General features: G+C 36.1%; 1 protein-coding gene across 1 annotated transcript in view; it reads right to left on the reverse strand.

Annotated features, from left to right (window-relative positions):
* ctnnbl1 (catenin, beta like 1) overlaps positions 1 to 24,869 on the reverse strand; it is a 95,795-nt gene that overhangs the window by 61,494 nt on the left and 9,432 nt on the right. Inside the window, exons 4-11 of the mRNA XM_056449275.1 lie at positions 23,045 to 23,189; positions 22,478 to 22,570; positions 18,384 to 18,477; positions 12,593 to 12,684; positions 6,766 to 6,838; positions 4,384 to 4,442; positions 2,916 to 3,064; positions 1,102 to 1,283 (exon numbers count right to left, since the gene is read on the reverse strand). Coding sequence (XP_056305250.1) covers positions 1,102 to 1,283; positions 2,916 to 3,064; positions 4,384 to 4,442; positions 6,766 to 6,838; positions 12,593 to 12,684; positions 18,384 to 18,477; positions 22,478 to 22,570; positions 23,045 to 23,189 — 887 coding nt within the window. The remainder of the gene's footprint in view (positions 1 to 1,101; positions 1,284 to 2,915; positions 3,065 to 4,383; positions 4,443 to 6,765; positions 6,839 to 12,592; positions 12,685 to 18,383; positions 18,478 to 22,477; positions 22,571 to 23,044; positions 23,190 to 24,869) is intronic.

Raw genomic sequence — 24,869 nt, forward strand, 5'->3', positions numbered from 1 at the left:
GCTGTATATCTCAATGTTATTAAATTTTACAATTATAACACTGACAGCAACACTCGCGCACAATAGACCAGCTGATTTAGTCGTTTCTTAGTGATATAAAAAAAAGCACTGCGCTACTTTTTTCTTGTCATCAAAAAGGACAAGAAAACATGCCTCGTGTTTTTGGAACAGAAAGGCATGTTCTCTCCGTGTTGGCGTGGGTTTCCTCGGGGTGCTCCGGTTTCCCCCACAAGTCCAAAAAACATGTGGTATAGATAAATTGAGTGAGCTATCTTATCCACAGTGTATGAGTGTGAATGAGTGTGTATGGATGGGTCCCAGTGATGGGTTGCAGCTGGAAGGGCATCCGCTGCGTAAAACATGTATAAGTTGGCGGTTCATTCCGCTGTGGCAACACCGGATTAATAAAGGGACTAAGCCGAAAAAGAAAATGAATGAATGAATGATGGATAAAAAAAAAACGCCGGTTCTTAAAAAGGATTCAGTCAGTGTTTTCATTTTGTAATCTAAATTTGTCATTTAAGTGAAAATATCTAGGGCAGGACTATTTATTTATTCTATTAAAATTTAATTACTAATTGAGACACTAAGTTTTTTCTCAGACAAAGTAATTAGGAAAATAATTTAAATGATGTAACTAGTAATTAATAACTTTTTTAAAGGGAGATACACAACACTGCTGTAAACAGTAAATGATGCACACAATCCCCTGCTCCAACGTGCAAACACTCAAAATTCCAGCACAGTATAGTATAAGTGTGAATCATCCGCTCTCTCCCTCTTTCATTGCAGGTCTCTAATAAGCATTAAGAAGAGTCTGAGGAGCTTATTTGTATCGCTGTGGCAAAACAATAAGAGCAGCCGCCGCAGAGTTTCACTCCCTGAGGAATAAACCACCGGCTGAACTGTAAATAATAGCACAGAAACAGATATTACTGTGAACTCGCAGTCATATTACGACGCCTGTGTGTGTGTGTATGCGCCACTAATTGTGCAACTCCACCAAAACAAATCCATTTTAAAAGAATAAAACCGACGAGAGCGAAATATTAACTGGAAGAGAAACAAAAAGCAGAGCTGTGGTGAGGGAACGGCACAGACCTTCATGCTGTTTGTCTGATATTCCCACTTTCTTCATCTTCTTGGGCGTCTTCATGAACAGGGGGAAGATGGTGCGCAGGCCCAGGATGTCCACAAATTTGTGGCAGTTGTCGGATCCCTCTGGACCGATCATCCCGTAGTCCAGAACCTTCAGAGCGCTGACGCGAGACATCTTCTTCTCTCTGGACACACAAATTAACACACATTACACACTGAAAAAAACACTACTATCACCTACAAGGACTGATTTATACTTATGCGTCAAGTGATCAGCTTGACCCACGGCACGGCAAAAATAAATAAATTAATAAAAAAATAAATGCATACATACATACATACAACATGCATACATACATACATTCATACATACATACATACATACATTCATACATACATACATACATTCATACATACATACATACATACATTCATACATACATACATACATTCATACATACATACATAGACACAAACACAATAACAATTAAGAATTACATTTATATACACAGTAAATGTTAATATTTATATAAATATACAATCTACACTTCATACACTTCAATAATATATTTTTTAATTGTTTAAATATTTGGACAAATCAAATGAATGAGCGTTTGCAAACAAAATAGATGTACTTATTTGATCAATAACAGCATTTGCAATTATAATGTTAGTTTATAAAATGTTTAACAACAAAATACTACACAACATATGTAACAAAACATGACATACATATCTATATATCTATATCTATATCTATATATATCTATATATCTATATCTATATCTATATATATATATATATATATATATATATATATATATATATATACATATACACATACATACATACATACATATACACACATATACATATATATATACACATATTTACATACATACATATACACACACACACACAATTCAATACATTTACAAATTTGATACATATACACATATATATATATATATATACATATATATATATAACATATATATATATACATACATACACACACACACACACATTTTAAATAAATCACTTTATATTCTAAAATAATTCATATTTTAGTATTTATTAATTTTATTGCATACAAAAATATTTAATAAAAAGTGAGAAAAATTGAATTTCACTCTTTTTATATTAAACAAACAGTAAAGTGATCTGCTTTTATTTACCTAACTTTAATCACCTAGTCAAAATGACTTTAAATTCTTCTTTTGTAATATAATTCCATGTCTTTTTCAGCAAACTATTTGAAATGACCAAAGAATAAGCAATAAATAATAAACTTAACTTATTCTTGAAGTCATCTTAACATTGGCAGAGAAAAATTTAACACTACATATTTCTACATGTTTCAAAAAGAGAACATTAATGTTATTTACAAAGCCTTTTCACTGGAGTCTACTTTTGGAAACACATTCATGTTCACATATGTGCTTCATATGTATATAAGACAGGAAACAGCATGCTGGATGCTGGAAACAGTCTGGCAAGAGCGGACTGTACAGATGCAAACTGACTATCATGGCCTCGCTCAAGGGAAATGTAGCTGTCCATCACACTGCCACTTCCTTCATCTGCCAATGACAAACTACAGTTTATCTACACCGCAGGAAAATACTGCAGTTGTCAAGAGGAGAAAAAAGAAAAATGGAGCAGCAGAGAGAGAGAGAGAGAAGGGGAATGGCCGGGGAATATAAATCATAATATAATAATTATTTTTATTATTAAACAAATAAACACACACACACACACACACACACACACATATATATATCCTGTATTTCAGCAAGTAAGAAAATCAGTTTTACCTGAGCATGAGGTTCATGAGTTGAAGCCCCTCCCCCCTGAGGAAACGGTCTCGATTGGCTGGAAGCATCAGGCAGGAACACAGAGCATCAAACAGGTTCTCCATCATTTCCTGTTCCTCTGCTGTGGAAGGATTATGCCGTTTAAACACCTGCAGGAGAAACAGATGATGGATGAGTCTGGAGCAATCAATCAATCTTAAAAGAAAGAAAGAAAGAAAGAAAGAAAGAAAGAAAGAAAGAAAGAAAGAAAGAAAGAAAGAAAGAAAGAAGAAAGAAAGAAAGAAGAAAGCAGAAAGAAAGAAAGAAGAAAGAAAGAAAGAAAGAAAGAAAGAAAGAAAGAAAGAAAGAAAGAAAGAAAGAAAGAAAGAAAGAAAGAAAGAAAGAAAGAAAGAAAGAAAGAAAGAAGAAAGGAATGAAGGAAGCAACGAAGGAAGGAAGGCAAAACAATGAGTAAAAAGAGCGAAGGCAAAAAGAGTTAAAAAAAAAGAGTGAAGACAAAAAAGGAAAGAAGGAAAGAAAGAAAGAAGGAAAGAAAGAAAGAAAGAAAGAAAGAAAGAGTAAGAAAAAGGCAGACAAAAAAGAAAGGAACAAAAAGTAATAGAGTACGAAAGAAAAGGAAGTGAGGGAGGAAAGGAAGGCAATAAAAAGTATGAAAGAAAAAGGAAAAGAAAGAAAGAAAGAAAGAAAGAAAGAAAGAAAGAAAGAGTAAGAAAAAGGCAGGCAAAAAAGAAAGGAACAAAAGGTAATAGAGTAAGAAAGAAAAGGAAGCGAGGGAGGAAAGGAAGGCAATAAAAAGTATGAAAGAAAAAGGAAAAGAAGAAAGAAAGAAAGAAAGAAAGAAAGAAAGAAAGAAAGAAAGAAGGAAGGAAGCAACGAAGGAAGGCAAAAAGAGTAAAAAAAGAGAAGACAAAAAAGAAAGAAAGAAAGAAAGAAAGAAAGAAAGAAAGAACATTTATATATATATATATATATATTTATATAAAATTCACTATAATGTGTGGTACAGTAGAACTAAAAAGAGTTCATAAACTAATCTTTTCTCAATTCAAATGAGTAGCGGCTTGAACCCGGATACAGTATTCAATACGTCACCAATACATCACGACTTAACAAGCGGATAGACCGCCTTTAAGAATATCTTCATGAGTGACTCTAGAGTGTCTAAAATGACATCTTGTGCAAATAACCTCATCATGTCTTAAGTTAGAAGAATAAGTTTGATTTTCTTCCTGCTGAGGACTCTCTTTATGCAAAATAGTCAGAATAAATAAAATGTAAAACATATTTTGTTTTGGCAAAAATAATAATCGGCTTGAATCATAAATCATCTATTAAACATCGTCTGCCCACTGGGTGCATCATGACACTATAATGCAAGTGTGTGTGTGGATGTCAGTGGTGTGTTCTGGGTCAGCGTGATCTCTGAAAACTCTCTGTGATTCAGGAAAAACACACAGAAGCTTCTTACTGAGAGCTGCTGCAGCAGGACATCAATACCATCCATTTCTCCCAACAGCTCCCTCGTTTCTGAGTGAGAAAGAAAGAGAGACAGAAAGATATATATATAATTTTTTTTTTATTCTATTTCATACCATTTTTAAAAAACATTATTTAAAATCCTTTTACTCCAGCCACTGCTCTTCAGTGTTTAGACTTTCAGCAGTGAAAAATTAAACCACACTGAACTGAGCTAAACTTCAACTCTGAAAACTGGACTGACACTGTTTCAGTGTACTAGAACTCCCATGTGAAGCTGCTTGGACGCAATCTACATTGTGAAAGCGCTAGAGAAATAAAGATGAATTGAATTGAATTCAGAAAATTTTAGTTCTCCATCATTAACAGAGCACAACACATCTTCAGAAATCTTATAAAATACGAAATCAAAATGAATTGCTACTTTAATTAAACTCTTTAAAACTTGCACCACAGCTCGACAAACTTCACCCTTTATTCTTTCTTTTCTTGTCATGTAAAATCGCCAATTTGACTTCTCCAAGACAATTTAAAATTTGCTCTTTTTTTCTCGTTTTTGCTAACTTGAAACCAAAAATTAAACTTACCTTAGAAAAAAATATCCTTAAAATCCACAAACATAAAACAAAGCAACAGAAACAAACCTATATATATACACACTTAGACATATATATATATACACAGTACACACACATATATACAATCACTGACCACTTTATTAGGTAAACCTGTCCAACTGCTTGTTAACGCAAATCACGCAAATCTAATCAGCCAATCACATGGCAGCATCTCAATGCATTTAGGCATGTAGACATGGGCAAGACGATCTGCTGCAGTTCAAAGCGAGCATCAGAATGGGGAAGAAAGGAGATTTAAGGGGCTTTGAAAGTGGCATGGTTGTTGGTGCCAGACGGGCTGGTCTGAGTATTTCAGAAACTGCTGATCTACTGGGATTTTCACACACAACCATCTCTAGGGTTTACAGAGAATGGTCTGAAAAAGAGGAAATATCCAGTGAGCGGCAGTTCTGTGGGCGCAAATGCCTTGTTAATGCCAGAGGTTAGAGGAGACGGGCCAGACTGGTTCCAGCTGATAGAAAGGCAACAGTAACTCAAATAAGCACTCGTTACAACCGAGGTCTGCAGAAGAGCATCTCTAAACACACAACACTTCCAACCTTGAGGCGGATGGGCTACAGCAGCAGAAGACCACACCGGGTGCCACTCCTGTCAGCTAAGAACAGGAAACTGAGGCTACAATTCACACAGGCTCACCAAAACTGGACAGAAGAAGATTGGAGAAACGTTGCCTGGTCTGATGAGTCTCCATTTCTGCTGCCACATTCAGATGGTCGGGTCAGAATTTGGCCTCAACAACATGAAAGTATAGATCCATCCTGTCTTGTATCAATGGTTCAGGCTGGTGTTGGTGGTGTAATGGTGTGGGGGATATTTTCTTGGCACACTTTGAGCTCATTAATTCTAATAGAGCATTGTGTCAACGCCACAGCCTACCTGAGTATTGTTGCTGACCATGTCCATCCCTTTATGACCACAGTGTCTCCATCTTCTGATGGCTACTTCCAGCAGGATAACGCTCCGTCATAAAGCGTGAATCATCTCAGACTGGTTTCCTGAACATGACAATGAGTTCACTGAACTCAAATGGCCTCCACAGTCACCAGATCTCAATCCAATAGAGCACCTTTGGGATATGGTGGAAGGGGAGATTCACATCATGGATGTGCAGCCGACAAATCTACAGCAACTGTGTGATGCCATCACGTCAAGATGGAGCAAAATCTCTGAGGAATATTTCCAGTACCTTGTTGAAGGATTAAACCAGTTATGATGGCAAAAGTGGGCCCAACCCGGTACTAGTAAGGTGTACCTAATAAACTGGCCAGTGAGTGTAAATAGATGTAAATAGAAACATTCATTTTGAATATGATTAATCCCAATTAATCATTTGACAGCACTAATTTCTTTAAATGCATTTACAATAAATACAGAGCATCTCTGCTTTTTAGATTTGAGCATTCAGAATCAGAAAGAACATTTGTGCATTTATAAATCACACCATCATTTCTAACAGAGCTGAGAGTTATGCATACAAAAATATAAATACATGAATATTTTCATTTTAAAAAGTGCCACGCTTACAGTCAGAATATGTCAAGCTAAAAGCTGCATGCATCAAAATGAAGCAAGAAACTTGTCATTGGAGGTCTACATAAATGGCCTGATTTGCATGCTGCACATTTGTATTAAAGCAAAAAGGCTTTAAAAGCATTCGAGTCTGTAATTATTGATGGCGTGAGTCTTTAATAAAGCGATGATTCAGACAGAGCGCTCCGTCTCTTATTCAGACTTACTGTCATTGTTTTGCAGCAGGATGGCCAGTATTTCACTGCAGTACAGCTTATTGGCGTCAAACGGCATCTTGGCCTGTTCGGGAACACAACAAACACACAATTTGAATGGCTTTGGCAGCGGCGTCCCATTCGATCTGTTCTCTATTGTCAGTGTAATTGCGCTGCTCTGGATTGGTGGAAGTCTTCAGGGAGCATTAAGACTCGAGCAGCATGACGCTCTTATTCAGCAGCCAGCGCTAAATCTGAGGAGGATTTCACCTCACGTGGAGGAAAACAGGGAGAACAGTGGCAGCAGGCCTGCAGCTCCTAGCAAAAGCTTCAGATCAAAAATGAATAAATGATTGAGAATGATTTGAGAACTACAAAACAAATGCAAAAATGTTGACTTCATATTTATGGAGCGCCAAAAATTGACTATTAAATGACGTGCATATGGCTACATGACTAAATAACTAAATAACTAAAAAATATTAAAATAACTAAATATGACTAAATAAACTAAATTAAATAAATTAATTAATTAAATTTAATTCATAAAAGACAAAATTGACAAAAGATAACTAAATTAATTACTTATTCAAATTCTTGAAATAAATGCACAACTGCTTATTTGCATAAATATATTAATGCAAATGCTTTAAATGCCTAAATGCATAATATGCATGAAAATCTCAAATGCAATTGACAATTAAATCATTGCAAATATGCATAAATAGCTAAATAAATGCAGATCCAGCTCAAAAACAAATAAATGACCAAGTTAAACTCACCATAACACACAGCCAACAACAAAATAAATGCCCAATTAATAAACTCCATAAATACATGTATGAAAAAATGTGAAAAATAAATGGCTAAATAAATAATTAAATGTAAATATGGCTAGATGAACTCATAAATGTGTTAAATTCCTAAATTACAAATTGCATAAATGCTAAAACTAAAGGATTACAATTCTTTAAATAAATGCACAACTGCTTGTTTGCATGAAAATATTATTGCACAAATTCCTTTAATACCTAAATAAATAAAAGTATGACAATGTCAAAAATAATGGCTAATTAAATAAATGCAAATATGCAAAAACGGATTTGAAAAAACTACAAATTCAGCTCAAAAACAAATAAATGATCGAGTTAAACTCACCATAACACACAGCCAACAACAAAGTAAATGCACAAATGCTAAACTCCATAAGTACATGCATGCAAAAATTCTAAAATAAATAAATAAATGTGCATATGCTACATGAATTCATAAATAAACTTGTTAATTAAAAATAATGAATAAATTACAAAATGCTAAAACTAAATTCATAAATAATTGATTACAATTCATTATATAAATTCACAGCTGTTTGTTTGACTAAATACACAAGTTAATTAATTATTATAATAAATAATATAAATAATACATGAAAATTTTAAATGTAATGGCTAATTAAATAAATGCAAATATGCATAAATGGCTAATTAAATAAATGCAAATCCAGCGCAAAAACAAATAAATGATTGAGTTAAACTCACCATAACACAGTCAACTACAAAACAAATGCAAAAAAGATGAACTTCATAACTACATGTGTGCAGAAATTAATTGATAAATGGTTAAATAAATAAATAAATAAATAAATAAATAAATGTGAATATGGCTACTAGGCATGGGCCGGTATAAGATGATAACCTTGGATAAAAATATCCCGGTTTCACGTTATTGTGCTGTAAAATATATTCATTTTTAAAAGTCTGGGTAAAAAACTAAAACTTTTGAACACAATACATTTTATATTGAAAAAAACATTTGCAAAATATTTTGACAGTAAACATGTCAGGCTAAATAATTCAAGTAAAATCACTGACTTCTGTCTTCATCAGTTTTAAAAACCCAGATCTCTTTAATATTTAAAATTGTATTTTTGGATATCTTTTCTGCTGGAGATACTGTTGTCCTAAAAAAAAAGCAAAAAAAACTAAAAAAGTAAATAAAATAAAAAAATCTTACACATACTTTAGAAGCAGCTTAGCAGAAACATTTAGGCGGTTTTAAAACCTTGACTTTTCCAAACCGCGGTATACCTTGAAAATGGTTATCATCCCATGCCTAATGGCTACATGACTAACTAACTAAATAATAATAATAATGCATTAATTAATTAAATTTAATTAATAAGTGACAAAATGCATAAATGCTAAAACTAAATACAAAATTTATTCAAATTATTTAAATAAATGCACAACTGGTTTTTGCAGTAATATATTATTGCACAAATTCATTAAATGCCTAAATACATAAACGTAGGAAAATCTCAAATCTAATGGCTAATTAAATAAAGGCAAATCAGCAGAAATGGCTAATTAAATGCACAGATGCATGCATCGACAACAATTCTATAAAGCTAAAATGCTTAAAAATACATGCACAAATGTGAACGTAAAACATTCATGGCTAAATAAAAAAAGCAAATAATGCATTTAATTAATGCATGAAAATCTCAAACCTAGTGTCTAATTAAATAAATGCATATATACAAACAACCGCAAAAATTCAATAAATCTACAAATGCTTAAAGGGCACCTATGGAGAAAAATCTACTTTTCAAGCTGTTTGGACAGACATGTGTGTAGGTATAGTGTATAGACCGTTATATTGGGCTGATATAAACACACACACACTTCTTTTATTTTTTTCAATTTAATAACAAAAACGGTGGACTAATTGGAGCAGTTTTGAGACCGACCGCATTTGACCGACTTGATGTAGGAGTGCGTTTTCCCCGCCCACCGAATTGATTGACAGCTGTGTATTAACATGTCGCCGTAGTAATGCGTTTAATCATATCAACAACACACACTGTATAAAATGGCCGTCATTTCAACGGTAAAAAAATGTAAAAATGCTACAGTAAAAATCCATAACCTGGTTAACAGTATGTTTCCTTAATATACACGGCGAATAACCGTAAATTGATTTTCCCAGAATTCCCTACATGGCACATCACTTTTCATGCTTTTTGTTGACATTACTATGGATCTTTTTAATTGTTTCCCCATCAGTGATGTACATTAGAGGTTTATGCTACATCTAATGTTGATAAACAATGTTTATTTCATGACTTTAATTTTATGCATGTTACCATACTGGTGTTTAGTAGCTGTGTGAAGGACACTGAGCACCTTCTATACACTGATAGACTTTTCTGTTTGAGGGAAAAGTTGTTTGTGATGAGCTTTGGTTCAGCATATAACTTTCTCATAACTACCTGCATGTGGCTGTTTTAACGTGTCTATCTGTGTAGGAAAAGATGTGAAGATGTTGGTAATTTAAAACACAGACATATTACCTCTATAAATTAATGAAATACGGTAGTTTACTGTAAAAATGAGAAATTACTTTACGGTTTGTACTGTAAAAGCATCAAGTGTCCCGAATCGTCGCGCCACGCATTTTTGAATTCTAAACATAGGTTTCTATCAGGGTACACACAACGGCGCTCCAAGTCTGCAGTGGTCCGCGGCGCCCAGCCGTCGACTTGAGCGTACCCTGATAGAAACCGATGTTTAGAATTCTAAAACGCATGCTAGTTAAGATCACAGGGAGCTTCTGGGATCGCGAGAAATGCAAACGGCTGAAGTATAAGGTAGACTCAATGAGAAGTACACATGTTTGCAAACCTACCTAAAGATACAACCAATAATTCCGATTAGAGCGATCATGTGGAGAATATTGATCTTGTGTTGAGCACAATGAGCCTTACATCTAAAAATAGAGCTAGCGTGTTCCTTTAGTGATATCGCTTCGACTCACGCTGAAAATGGCGGACGTGAATCAACAAACTGAGGATATGATGACGCGCCTGTCAATCAATATTGGTGGGTGGGGGGACCGCTCTCCTAAAGTTGCGGTCGATTTGAAAACCGCTCCAATTGGTCCACCGTTTTTATGTTGTTAAATTTAAAAAAAGCACTGGGTGTGTTTATATCACCCCAATATGACGGTCTATACACCATACATGCACATATGTCTGTCCAAACAGCTTGAAAAGTAGATTTTTTACCATAGGTGCCCTTTAAAGTAACTGAGGCATGTTTCTGGTGATTTGCCTTGCTTCAATTGCCATTGTTTGTAAGTTTGCTTTGGATAAAAATATCTGCTAAATTAATAAAAATAACCCCTGACCAAAAAAAAAATTTTTGGAAATGGCAATTTTTACAATATCTTAAGGCTGAATACATGAGTTTTCCATTGAAATACGGCTTGTTAGGATTGGACAACATTTGGTCGACATACAACTATATAATTATCTGAATCTGAGGGTTGAAACAAAAATAAAACATTGAAAAATCACCTTTAAAGTTGTGTAGAAATGATTGGTTAATATTATTAACCAGCATTACATTTTAATTATATCAGCTATCAGCCCTTAAGGGCAGCGCTATCAGTCCATCAGGGTGAGGCTAGCAGTCCTATAGGGAGAAAGTAGCTAGCAGTCCTTTAGGAAGAAGCTATCAGTCCATTAGGGAGGAGCTACCAGTCATTTATGATGGAGCTATCAGTCTTTTAAGATGGGGCTATCAGTCTTTTAAGATGGGGCTATCTGACAATTAGGGTGGAGCTTTCAGGCCTTAAGTGTGGGGTTATCAGTCCTTTAGGGTGGAGCTATCAGGCCTTAATTGTGGGGCTATCAGTCCTTTAGGGTGGAGCTATCAGGCCTTAAGTGTGGGGGTATCAATTCTTTGGGGAGGGCCTATCAGTCCTCAAGGGCGGGGCTATTAGGAACTTAGGGCGGTGCTATTAGTTCTTTAGGGAGGGGCTATCAGTCCTCAAGAGCAGGGCTATTAGTCATGTAGGGCGGTGCTATCAATCATTTAGGTCGGAGACATCAGTACTTTAGAGCGGGACTATCAGTCCTTTAGGGCCTCAATTCTTTGGGGAGGAAGGCGCTATCAGTCTTTTAGGGAGGCGCTAACAGTCCTTCAGGGTGGAGCTATCAGTTCTATCAGTCCTTCAGGGTGGAGCTATCCGTCCTTTAGGGTGGAGCTATACGTCCTTTAGAGAGGGACTATCAGTCCTTTAGGGTGGAGCTATCAGTCCTTTAGGGTGGAGCTATCAGTCCTTTAGGATGGGGCTATCAGTCCTGTAGGCAGGAGCTATCAGTCCTTTAGGGAGGGGCTATCAGTCCTTAGGATGGGGCTATCAGTCCTTTAGGATGGGGCTATCAGTCCTGTAGGCAGGGGCTATCAGTCCTTTAGGGAGGGGCTATCAGTCATTTAGGATGGGGCTATCAGTCCTGTAGGCAGGAGCTATCAGTCTTTTTGGGAGGGACTATCAGTCCTGTAGGGAGGAGCTAGCAGTCCTTTAGGGCGGAGCTATCAGTCATTTAGAGCACAGTTATTAGTGTTTTAGGGCGGTGCTATCAGTTATTTAGGGCAGGGCTATAGTCCTTAAGGGCGGGGCTATAGAGACCATCAGTGCGCCTCGTTTCTGCCTCTTTTTCAGTGATGCATCAATATTCTTTAATTTTGTTAGCAATGCACGTTTTCCAACGATCTAATCAGTTAAAGGATGAAATGGTTTCAGAACCATTTTAATTGGATTTACGAAACAATATAGGAAAATAGAACAAACTTAACTTTTGTTTCATGATGAATTTAATGCAGGAATATCAATGCATTAAAAAACAACCCAACCAACTAAACTCTGCGCTTAGTTCAGTGTGTGTAGTTTGTTGTTAGAGACTGTGTATTATTGATAAACTCATCCATCAGTGAGCTCTAATGAGCGGCTCATGCGCTGTTCTCCTCCATTAGGACTAAAGCTCTCGCCTTACCTTGATTCTCTTCAGCAGCCACTGCATCAAACCCTGCTGCGCCGCTTCTGTGCACAGACCAGGACGAAACTCGGCCATGTTCTCGATCACAGCTGCACACACACACAGAAAAACATGCTGTTACTGTACAAACACACACACACTTCAGTCAATGACCTAGTTTTTGCAGCGTCTGCTTCACCTCGTTGCCATGATAACTGATGGAGACACTGCAGTGAGATATGAGCACATTCTCAACACTTCTTTCACACTTTACAATGAGGTTTCATTAGTTAATCTATCTCCTAACATCAACTAATTATACTTGAAGAGCATTTATTAATCATAGCTTGACATTTACTAATGCATTAACATCTAAATTCTTGCTTGTTAATGCACCATGAGTTAACAAGAACTAACAATGAACGACTATTTTCATTAACTACCTTTAACTAACATGAAGAAATGCTGTAATAAATGTATTGATCATATTAGTGAATGCATTAACTTGAATTAATGGAACTTCATTGTAAAGTGTTGTCTACATTTCTTACACACTGATCAATGCAGAAAAATCCTAGGAATTATTATATATTGAGCCTGGATCATGATGATGTTTCAACAAACTCAAGGGTTACAGGATTAGTTGAGCTGACCAAACCAGCACATGATTTTGATCATCAACTTTCTCTGATAACTCTGGCTTTGACCACAAGTTCATGCAGATGAATATAAGACTTTAGGACTGGGACAATAAATGGATGCACTGCACATCAAATAACGATGTTGCGGTCTTCAAAATAGTTTGCTTGGTTTAGAGCTGCTTTGACAAGCAATAATAGTAAAAATGCTGCACAAAAAAACTAAACAACTAAACTTTTATTGAGGAAAAGTGTCTAAATTTTAGCCCTTTTTAGACAAAACAAACAAACAAAATATCAAAAATTTAAATAGAACAAATGGCTCCAAGATCATCAATTCTGAAATTTTCACTAAGCATCAAGATTCTCTCCTCATTCAGGAGCTATTTTTACCACCAGATGGTGCTGTTTGCTTTACAAGCAGCCATACTTGGCCAGTTCCTAAGCTGGATTTATACTTTCGCCTGGCGCAGCTTCGCAGACCTCCACTGACTGTACGTGCACCTCACGAAACAGACGTGAGAACAGCTTTTATACTTGCCGCGTTCGCCGTTGTGATATTCTTTAAAATGACAGGGGGCGGGGTTAAAAGAAACAGAAAAAGAAAGTCAGATGGATAAACAGCGAAGTAGGAAGTTTCCCGAACTACGTCACATCAATAATATCACTCAAGATTTTTAAACTAATTATTTTTTTAAATTAATTTATATTATATAATAATATAAAAATATTAAAAATTAAAAATAAATTAAATTATTTTAATGATTATAAGGATTTTTATAACCATTCAAGATTTTATTTTATTCAAACTTTGATGCATCACTTGCTTTTGTTCTCATCTCGGACGGTTCTACCCATTAGTTTATTAAAATATTAATGACAGGAGAACATGAGTTGCTCTACCAAAAAAAATAACTTACTAAAGCAAAAATTAAAGCAAAAAAAAGCACACTTCCTAAAAAATACAGATGCTTTTTTAGATTTAGCCCGCTCCACAATTCACGCATTACTGTCTGGCTAGTTTCTGTCCTCCTCTTATGCCAAAAAGCCAATAAGGGCTAAGAGGTAGAATTGGGCTTGGCCTTGGAATTAGTAGCAGTAAACAGTGACTAAATTTCCTTTTTTGCAGAATGAACTACTCCTTTAATTTAGAGAAATGGTGCAAAGCAGGATCTTTACTGATAAACATATTATTTCTATTATGTTATGAGGTGAAAATGTGTTTTTTTTTATATTTAACAACTGTGATTGTGAACTGACATTATTAGGTAACATGGAGGTTATATAAGAGTTAAAAAAATATTTTGGAGAAACCAAAGTATGTGCATTCCTTCTGCAGTACTTGTATTCCTTCAATGGAAGTCAATGGTTACAAGTTATCAACATTCTTCAAAATATCTTCATCTGTGTTCAAGAAAGAAACCAAAGAACTGGACTTAGTAACAGTAAACAGTGACTACATTTCTTTTTTGGGGTGAACTACCCCATTAACTTGGAGAAACGGTGCAATACAGGTTCTTTACTGATAAATATATTATTTATGTTATGTCATGTTACCAACCTGTGGAAACGGTGAAGGTTTTTAAACATCTGGGAACTGTTATTGTGAATTGAATATTTTGGGGGCAGCACGGTGGCTCGGTAGTTAGCACTGTCGCCTTACAGCAAGAAAGTCATTGGTTCGAGCCTCAGCTGGGCCAGTTGGTGTTTCTGTGTGGAGTTTGCATGTTCTCCCCGTGTTGCCGAGGGTTTCCTCCTGGTGCTCCGGTTTCCCATACAGTCCAAACACATGCGCTATAGAGGAGTTGGTGAACAAAATTGGCCGTAGTGTATGAGTGCGTGCGTGAATGTAAGAATGTATGGGTGTTTCCCAGTACGGGGTTGCAGCTGGAAGGGCATCTGCTGTGTAAAACATATGCTGGATAAGTTTGCAGTTCATTCCGCTGTGGTGACCCCTGATGAATAAAGGGACTAAGCCGAAGGAAAACAAATGAATGAATGAATGATTGAATGAATGAATGAATGAATGAAAGCATGTTGGGCTATAATAACGACGTTCTGATCTTAATTATTTGCTTTTACCACTTCATTTAAAAACAAGTTACTAAAAACACTAAAATATATATATTTCTTTGCCTCAAGGCCTGAGAAAATGTCACCAGTACGAGTACAAATCTGAACTTGAGCCCAGACCATTGAAAGAATAAAAAAAATCCTTTTTGTCGAACCCGGGACACACAATAAGAGGAAAAGAGCGAGCAGAGAGAGAACAGCTCTATATGACACATCACAGGGGAGTTTGAGCCTCATCTGTATTATAAAAGACTCTGAAGACACCTGATAACTCAATCAGAGGCATGATGGGAGAAAAACCTCACAGCGGATGATGAGTGGGAGGAGAGAGAGGGAGAAGAGACGGAGAGAGAGAGACATTACACAAAAACTGGAACAGGAGAGGAGGATGGGAAAGAGGAAGACATGGAGGAAAAGTGGTGTTTAAATCCATTGAGTCAGAGCATTTATCTCCCTCTGCAGCTAAAAGCTTCCCTTCCAGAAGCAAACCTGAGGATGCCAGACATTCACAGCATTTACGACACACAAAATAGCTCCAGAGCAGAACAGCGCTGCTTTTACCCATCATAAAAAGTGAAATGTTTTTCAGAAGCACACAGATAACTTACTTACATCATCCGTGGCAAGCAGAAGGACCATCTTTGGGAATCATACATGAATATTATGTCAATTGTGTGTTTTTAAACATGTTATTTTTTATAAGATTATTATTATCTCTAACCAATCTTCTGTCTCGCTACAATCCAACTCGCTCTTTAAGGTCTCAAAACTCAGGGCTTCTGGTAGTACCTAGAATAGCAAAGTCGAGTAAAGGAGGTCGAGCCGTCTCATTTATAGCTCCTAAACTCTGGAATAGCCTTCCTGATAACGTCCGAGGCTCAGACACACTCTCCCAATTCAAAACTAGATTAAAGACCTATCTGTTCAGTAAAGCATACACTTAGTGCACCACTTAGCGGGCTTCCACACAGGTTCTGCATCTAGTTGATATACACTATGAACAGCAGCTACGCTAATTTTTTTTTTTTATTCTCCATTTCCACCTGGGGATACTCTTACCTGGGGATACTCTTCCCTCAGACTATGCAGAGTCACTGATTCGATCCAAGACCAACGACGAGATGATCCCAAGGTTTCCATATCCTGGACCAGGCCGTATCCTAAGCAGCTACTGTGATGGTCATGGAAGAGTGGAGAACATGAGACTGATTCCTGTGACGCTCCAGAGACAGACGAGTCTTCGCTGAGGCCAGCTTCCAGCCTCTGCCGCTGAGACTGCAGCTCTGCACAAGACGTTTGGCCAACGGAGAAATTAAAATGGTCGAGCCCAACTGAGCCTGGTTTCTCTCAAGGTTTTTTTTCTTCACTTCCGCCATTAGTGAAGTTTTTTTTCCCTCTCCGCTGTGGCCACTGGCTTGCATGTTTCGGGATCTGTAGAGCTGCGCATCGTTGGATTTGCCCTTCAATATTTGGACTCTCAGTAGTGATTATTAAACCACACTGAACTGAGCTCAACTGAACTGAACTTAAACACTACAAACTGAACTACACTGTTCCTATTTACTGTTACCTTTTATGTGAAGCTGCTTTGACACAATCTACATTGTATAAGCGCTATACAAATAAAGGTGAATTGAATTGAATTATTATTGTTTTTGTTATGTTAGCATTATTTCTCAATGTTTGAATTCATTAATATTTTTATCCATTTACTTTTTATTTCGTTTTATTTTAGTTTTTTGCTGTTCTGTTTTTATGTCAATGGTCTGACTTTGGCAGATAAATATCAATATCAATATCAATAGATAAAGTTTTAAACAAAATAAAAAATAAGACATGTTTGATTAACATACACTACCTGAAAAAGTTTTAGGAGCAGCAAATAATAACTTGAGTTCAATGATCAACTCTAGTTGATCATTTGCTATCAAAAGTGGCTTATATGAAAGGAAAAGGCCTCTAGATTACGCTTATTTAACCACAATAAAATATGATCATGCCTTGATTTTTAATTATTTATTTAGGACAGTAAGGTCTGACTTTTGTCGCTTAACAGAAATAATGTCCAGGCCAGACTATAAAGTCTTATTACCTATAACACTTATTAATGAAGCCATCTGGAATGGCAAAGAAAGCATTCTTGCAGGACTCCCAGAGTTCATCAAGATTCTTTGGATTCATCTTCAACTCCATCTTACCCCAGATATGCTCAATGTTCATCTCTGGTGACTGGGCTGGCCAATCCTGCAGCGCCTTGACCTTCTTTGCTTTCAGGAACTTTGATGTGGAGGCTGAAGTATGAGGAGCGCTATCCCGCTGAAGAATTTGCCCTCTCCTGTGGTTTGTAATGTAATGGGCAGCACAAATGTCTTGATATCTCAGGCTGTTGGTGTTGCCATCCACTCTGCAGATCTCTCACACGCCCCCATACTGAATGTAACCCCAAACCATGATTTTTTCCTTCACCAAACTTGACTGATTTCTCTGAGAATCTTGGGTCCATGTGGCTTCCAGTAGGTCTTCTGCAGTATTAGTGATGACTGGGATACAGCTCAACAGATGATTCATCTGAAGAATCAACCCTCTACCACTTTTCCAAATGATCAACTAGAAGTCAAGTTATTATTTGTAGCTCATACAACTGGGATCCACGAAAAGACAATTGATAATATTTGGAAATAATTATAATTTCTAATATATAATTAATATGTATTAATATGTAATTTTTATCTTAATTTTATTATATTTTTTGTTGGTCAATTAACTACAAAGAAAGAATAATGGTTTCAGTGGCATGACGTGCACTTGAGATAATGCCAGTTATAGTAAAACACTCAAGTATTCTCCATTATTTATTATTAATGATAACTATTAATTTTAACTATTTTTAAATAATATTTGCATTTGTTTTCCAGGGTTTTTTCCGCTAAACCCAACAAAAGCAACAAAACCTACTAAAAGAAAACTAAGCAGCACAGAACTGCACTTTAAACTTATAAACAGCTCTTTGTTTCTCAGCGGACTCGCACAAACCCTCCATCAGCCAATCAGACTGACTAGTGCATTAATTAGCTGGCTGGAGTGTCTTTCTGGCTTACCTAAACTGTTGTAAACTCCGTCAGCTTCCTCCTTCACCGTCTCGTCCAAACGCTCCATATTCTGCACCATGAGAGCCACGACCTGACCCTCCAGCTGAACACACACACACACACACACACACACACACACACACACACACACACACACACACACACACACACACACTATTTATTCATTCATTCTAATGAAGTAAATACATCCCAAGAACATCACCCATAAAAAACATAAGAGTTCATAGTTTAATAATAAAAATAGCTCAGAGTAGGGCTGCACAATATATTGTTTGAGCATCGATATTGCTATGTGTGTATCTGCAATAGTCACTTTGCAGGATTATATTATTTATTTAATATTAAAACAAAGATAGTTACACTTTATTATAATTTTTTGGTATGGTATGTTATGTTTGACCTGAATGCTGTTAGACCGCGCAGAAAACAAAGCACTGTTCACTTTTATCTCTGCTCTGTTGTATTCATATGTGCTAGTAATTTATTATAATTTATGCAAACACAATGCAAAGAAAAAGACTTGATCATCCCAAATCTATCTAAATGAATCAAATCTTTCCAATTAAAGCTATTCAATTCATCTGGTGACATTATATTAGTATTGCAATATGCAGTTGAAGTCAGAATTATGAGTCTGGGTCTGAAATATGCATGCATTTGTGTGGCTAGAGAAATTTAACAGGTGTGATAAACCAGAGTTAAGTTATGTTTTGAGGGAGGAGGAGTTACTTTATTCCACAGGGCTATGTAACTTTGCATTTTGCTTTCACTTAATAACGAAAACTGCATGATGTGTTTACTTGTGTTATTTCTGACTAATATTTAAATGTGTCTGATGATCGAAAACAATAAAGTGTGACAAACATGCAAAAAAACAAACAAGACATCAGTTTTTCACACCACTGTATTTGATAATAAATATGCACACACATTACATAAACACAGACTATTATTTTAGATGTGATTAACCATGATTACTGCACAGCACTAGTTCTAATGATTTTAAACTATGATGGAAAATTGCTTAAATCAGATATGCCTAAAGTAGGGCACACTGTATAAATAAATCTAAATATTACTGTATTAGTTAATATAAAGCAATGTTTTATAGTTAGTTTTACATTTTAGGAAATTAGGCTGGGCGACTATATATTTAAATACAGCCCACTAGTCTTAACCAAGTTTGGATTTTGGCCCTTCATAAGAAAAAGTTTGGGCACCCCTCACTTAAATAAAGTTAACAACTAAAATTTTAAGATAAATTAAAATACTTTATTAATGCCTAAATAAACTGAATCTTAATAGCAAAAATTCATTAATAAATGGCTAAATAAATAAATGCATTTCATAAATGCATGAAAATCTTAAATCGAGAGCCTGATCAAATAAATAAATACAACATTTCCAGCCCTATTTAGCATCCTGTTTGTGGAGCTGCAGTATAAATAGTCATTCAGAGGTGTAAAAGTGTTTGCTTGAAAGCACAACTCAATCAAACCCGCACGACTCAATCAACCTCTGATTGTTCCTGTTTCCTGTGACTCAGTGTCTGATTGCACATCCACAACATCAGTCTTGATATTATTAAAGGGATAGTTCACCCAAAAATGAAACTACTGTCATCATTTACTTGTTTCTTTCTTGTGTAGGACACATAGGAAGACGTTTTGAAGAATGCTACCCATTAAGTTCCATAGTATTTGTTTGTCCTACTATGGAAGTCAATGGTTACAGGTTTTCAGCATTCTTTAAAGTACCTTATTTGTGTTCAACAGAAGAAAGAACGGTTTGCAATCACTTGAGGGAGAGCAAAGTCTACAGTTTACTTAAAACTATTTTTTGTTCATTCTTTATTTGACGGCTAAAAGAATTTGGAAAAGGCTGAGTGATGGTATAGTGTTTTCAAACAGTAAGACTCCTGTCTACTTGAGTGTACTGCTAAAAAGTTTCATAAATATTTGACAAACAGCATTCTCCACGGCGAAGCACCACTGCTGCATGTCACATTGCTTTATTTTTACCATGGACAGACACCAAATGGAAGCAGGTTTAGAACTTTATCAGATGAGGCGCAATGCGGTTGTGCTTTTCAACTGGTGTGTGAAACCTTAGGAGACTTTCCCTGAGCAATAGTACAGGTGTGGATACATCTGTACCAGCTCTGATTCTCCAGTGTTTTCATCTTGCTATCTTGGTGGAGTTGTGCTGGACATTTTTTTTGTCTGATTCTGAACTCTGTGGATAAGGCAGAGCTTCAGAAACCACTCACTGATTGAGTAATCATCACAGACCAATGATTTAGGACCAAAACAAACTTGCCCAAAAAGTTTGCTTTGGTGAGCTGTTCTGAACTGCCGAAGCAAACTCAAAATCAACTTAGTTTTGGTCTGATTTAGTCTGAAATGACATCATTTCGGGCCTTTAAAGTCCACATGAAATCCAAACTAACCATACTGATTTTGTTAGCTCACATTGCTAGTTTTGTGGTAAAACCTGAAAATGCACTTCCTGTTTGTTTTCAGTTCAATTCTCAGATTAGGTCTGTCTGAGGTATTGGGTGTGGTATTAACCCACCCCCTCAGGCTGTCAGTTTTGACAACAAACAGAAATGGTGAGCAGGAATCCGTTCTTCATACCTCACTTAAACAATCTAAGATGATTTGGCAGATCCTGGATTTATTAATCCTGATAACTGATCTCTGGCTAATTTGGTTCTTCAAACAAGTTCGCCAATCAGATTAAAATGTCTGGATAAACTGATCTGAGATCGCTGCGTGTGTTGTGAAGGACAGATCTATCGATCCTCGAAATCATGATCAGCAATGCAATGATTGGCTGACGGCACAGCAGCGTAATGACATCATCTGATTAATAATATTAAATTATCAATTATAATATTCAATTTTCCATTTGACCAAAATTACATAAAATTCATAGTAAACGGTTTGTTAAATATGATACGCAATAACTTTCCACCTTTGTTGTAGACTGCAGGGTTTACACTTTCATGTGTCAAGAGTATTTAGCAGTTTATTTAGTTTTACAGTTAGAGGAGATTCTCTTTACTATAGTAAAGGCCTGTTTGAATTTCTTAATCAGCGTAAGGAATTTAAATAAATTTTGGTATCGCTAAAGGCGTCTGCAACTTTTGCAAAGCATCAAATCACCGTCATATTAGCGCTCAAAACATGTGCATGACTGCATGAATGTATTATTCTTTTATAAAAACAAACAAACAAACAGTTGATTATCGTTTATGTCTATAATCTTTCAGAAACTGTACTAAATCTGGATTTAAATGGTACACCTTTGTATCTAAAAATCCATATTAACATACGTCCTCTTTGATCCCCTTGGGGAGAACCACTCCGTTTTTGTACTTTTATTTACTAAGCTTTATTTATATATATATATATATATATATATATATATATATATATATATATATATATATATATATATATATATATTTATTTATTTTTTTTACTTATATGCATATAAACACAAATATTATTAATTATTTAATATTAAATATTATTAATTATTATAAATGTGCATATATAAACTATTTTACTATTTCCCCAAGTGTATATCATCTATAGGTTACTACTGTAAGAAAATCTCAGCATTCAGTACATACTTTCAGTATTACCTTTGCTTGAAATGAGCCGATCTAATCTTGTTTATATGAAATAAACCCGCTTCACAGTCAGTAACAACTCTCCCCAAACCCTTTTGTCCATGTTTCTGAATGAAACGCCTATTTTACTACATCCAATCAGCTTGCAGTAGAAAGAAAAACAAGCCACACCCACCATTTTCCTATTTAATATTCTGTTTCTCTAGGAACTGCGTCAAAATACGAAAACAAATGGTCGCCGCTTCCAAACTTTATATCGGGAGTAAATTTCCATAAACTGTTCCATCTCTTTGACACATTTATGTTGTTCTCTTATAATTCTGCATTCCTCATAACTTCTCTCATGATAACGTCACTGTGCTGCTGGACGCTGGTGAATCAGCCGGTAATCTTGTGTAATGCTGTTTTTCTCTGATGATGACAGGAACGAATGTTTTCTTACCAGTGCGTCGATGAGCACCTCTGCTCCCTCCTCGCTCTCGTGAAGCGTGTCGATGTCTGTCAGCTCCTGTAGCAGATCCACCACCGCGATGCTGATATGTGAATCAGGTTAAGAGCATATAATATTGACCAAAAGACTAAATAAAACACAGAAATGGACAGACTTTTCTCATGAGCATTTAAAAAGCATGTGAATTGTTTTTCTTTTTCAGATATTTCCCAAATGATGTTGAACAGATTCAGGAATTTTTCACAGTATTTCCTATAATATTTTTTCTTCTGGAGAAAATCTTATTTGTTTTATTTCGGCTAGAATAAAAGCAATTTTTAATAGATTTAAAACATTTTAAGGTCAATATTATTAGCCCCCTTAAGCAATATTAGTTTTAGATTGTCACCAGAACAAACCACTGTTATTCAATGACGTGCCTAATTACCCTAATTAGCCTAGTTAAGCCTATAAATGCCACTTTAAGCTGAATACTAGTGTCTTGAAGAATATCTAGTCAAATATTATGTGCTGTCATCATGGCAAAGAGCTGTGATTGGCTGGTCAGGTTATAGTCAGGATATCAGTGTTGTCATGGCTGAGAAGGCCGAGCAGAGACTGCACCGCATTCAGCTCCACCAGCAGATGATAAAGCTCTGGAATGGTGGCGATGACGTGCATCTCCTGGATGATGTCATTCAGATCAAGCTCCGCCTCCATGAACCTGCAAACAACAGGAAGGGGTCACTGTGTGCCAATGAGGAACTCTACATTACCATAATAATAAATCATTTTTGATCATTTTCTTTTTGGTTAGATCTTGCAATGTCATATGAAGAGAGTTCTTATATTTGTGTCAATTATCTGTGATATAAGGTTTGTTAAAAAAATGCAGTTTGGTTTTGTATTGTTTACATTTTCTAATGAATCATCCAGCAATAAAATGACCCTTTTTCATTCGCTGTGTAACGGTGGACCTACCCTGAACCCCGAGTTGGGTAATATTTTACTTTTTGTTTGGGTGCCAGATGGAATAAATCCGTCAATATTAAAAATTTTACTTTAGCCCAGATAGCTACAAACCACCGACTACAACAACTATACTAAAAATAACATAAAATACACCAAATGGGTACGTTTTGAAATATTTATATTTTCCTCACTGAAATATCACCACCAACAAATCGCACACAACCAAAAGTGAAAACTGAAATATAATAATCAGTATCTACTACATGAAGGAAAACCCGGGGTCTCAGAGCATTTCATCGGTATACAAAAAACAAACCCAAAGAAAGCTACACCCCTCACAGTCATTGGCTCTCTGGCTATACAAAGGTAAACAACATGTAAGGAATTAATTCAAGTAAACACAGTTCGCATCAGAGTTCAGTTTTCCCTCAATAAACAACACTGCTGGGTAGGGCTGCACGATTAATCGAAAAAAGATCTCGATTCGACCCTACACACGATCTTAATTCAGCTTTTCTACGATTTAGCCAATTATATTTTCAAGGTCAGGAGAGAAGCTAGGCAGTCGCACAAGTCTTCACAGCAACATTGACACCTTCAAATGGTGTTAAAAGTGTCACATACTGTATTTATAAGGTATAATTCACAAAAAAATTGCAATTTCTGTCTTAATGTAATGTATTCGCGGCCGCGAAATCACACACACGAGCTAACTGCCAGCTGTTTGTTTACTTCCAAGAATCAGTGTTGCCAGATGTAGCTGACTGTTTCCAATCTAAGCCCCGCTGAAAACTAAAAGGCACCACCTAACAATCTCTCGTTGGGAGATCACAACTGTTGTAAGCGTTTGAATGTGGAGAACGGGGGCTATGACACCTCTTTGGGGGATCATAACAGGTTTATAAGTGAAGACCGGGGATGGCGGGCACACAGTTACAAAACCGCCCAATTCTACACGTCCCACCCACGTCATCTTTTACCCGCACAAATAAATTCAAAACCGCCCAATCTGGCAACATTGCTGAGAACGCATGCATGTCTATGACGCCTACTTTAATGAACAGAAGCTGCATAGGCTGTGAATAACAGGTAATGAAGTTGTAAATGACGTTCAGTTTGTTGCACAGAGCGATCGTTTGAGGGCCGTGCGGGAGGTTTGATTTGAATGTATGTGTTTTTTTTCCTCAAGTGACAGCAGCCATGAGCTGCACTCGGAAGTGAAAGCTGTGCGCACATCATTTAAATGATCATATCACATTTTACAGTCATGATTACGACAAGCATTTGATATGTTTTCTTCTTTCATAGTGAACACAAAGTGTTGTGCATGAAAATAAATGTTTACTGGGTCAGTATAACAACCCTAGCCTATATATAATGTTGAATATAATGCAAGAAGGAATCTAATAATGACAAATAACAGATGACAAGC

This window comes from Danio aesculapii, chromosome 23 (assembly GCF_903798145.1).
Source record: "Danio aesculapii chromosome 23, fDanAes4.1, whole genome shotgun sequence".
NCBI lineage: Eukaryota > Metazoa > Chordata > Actinopteri > Cypriniformes > Danionidae > Danio > Danio aesculapii.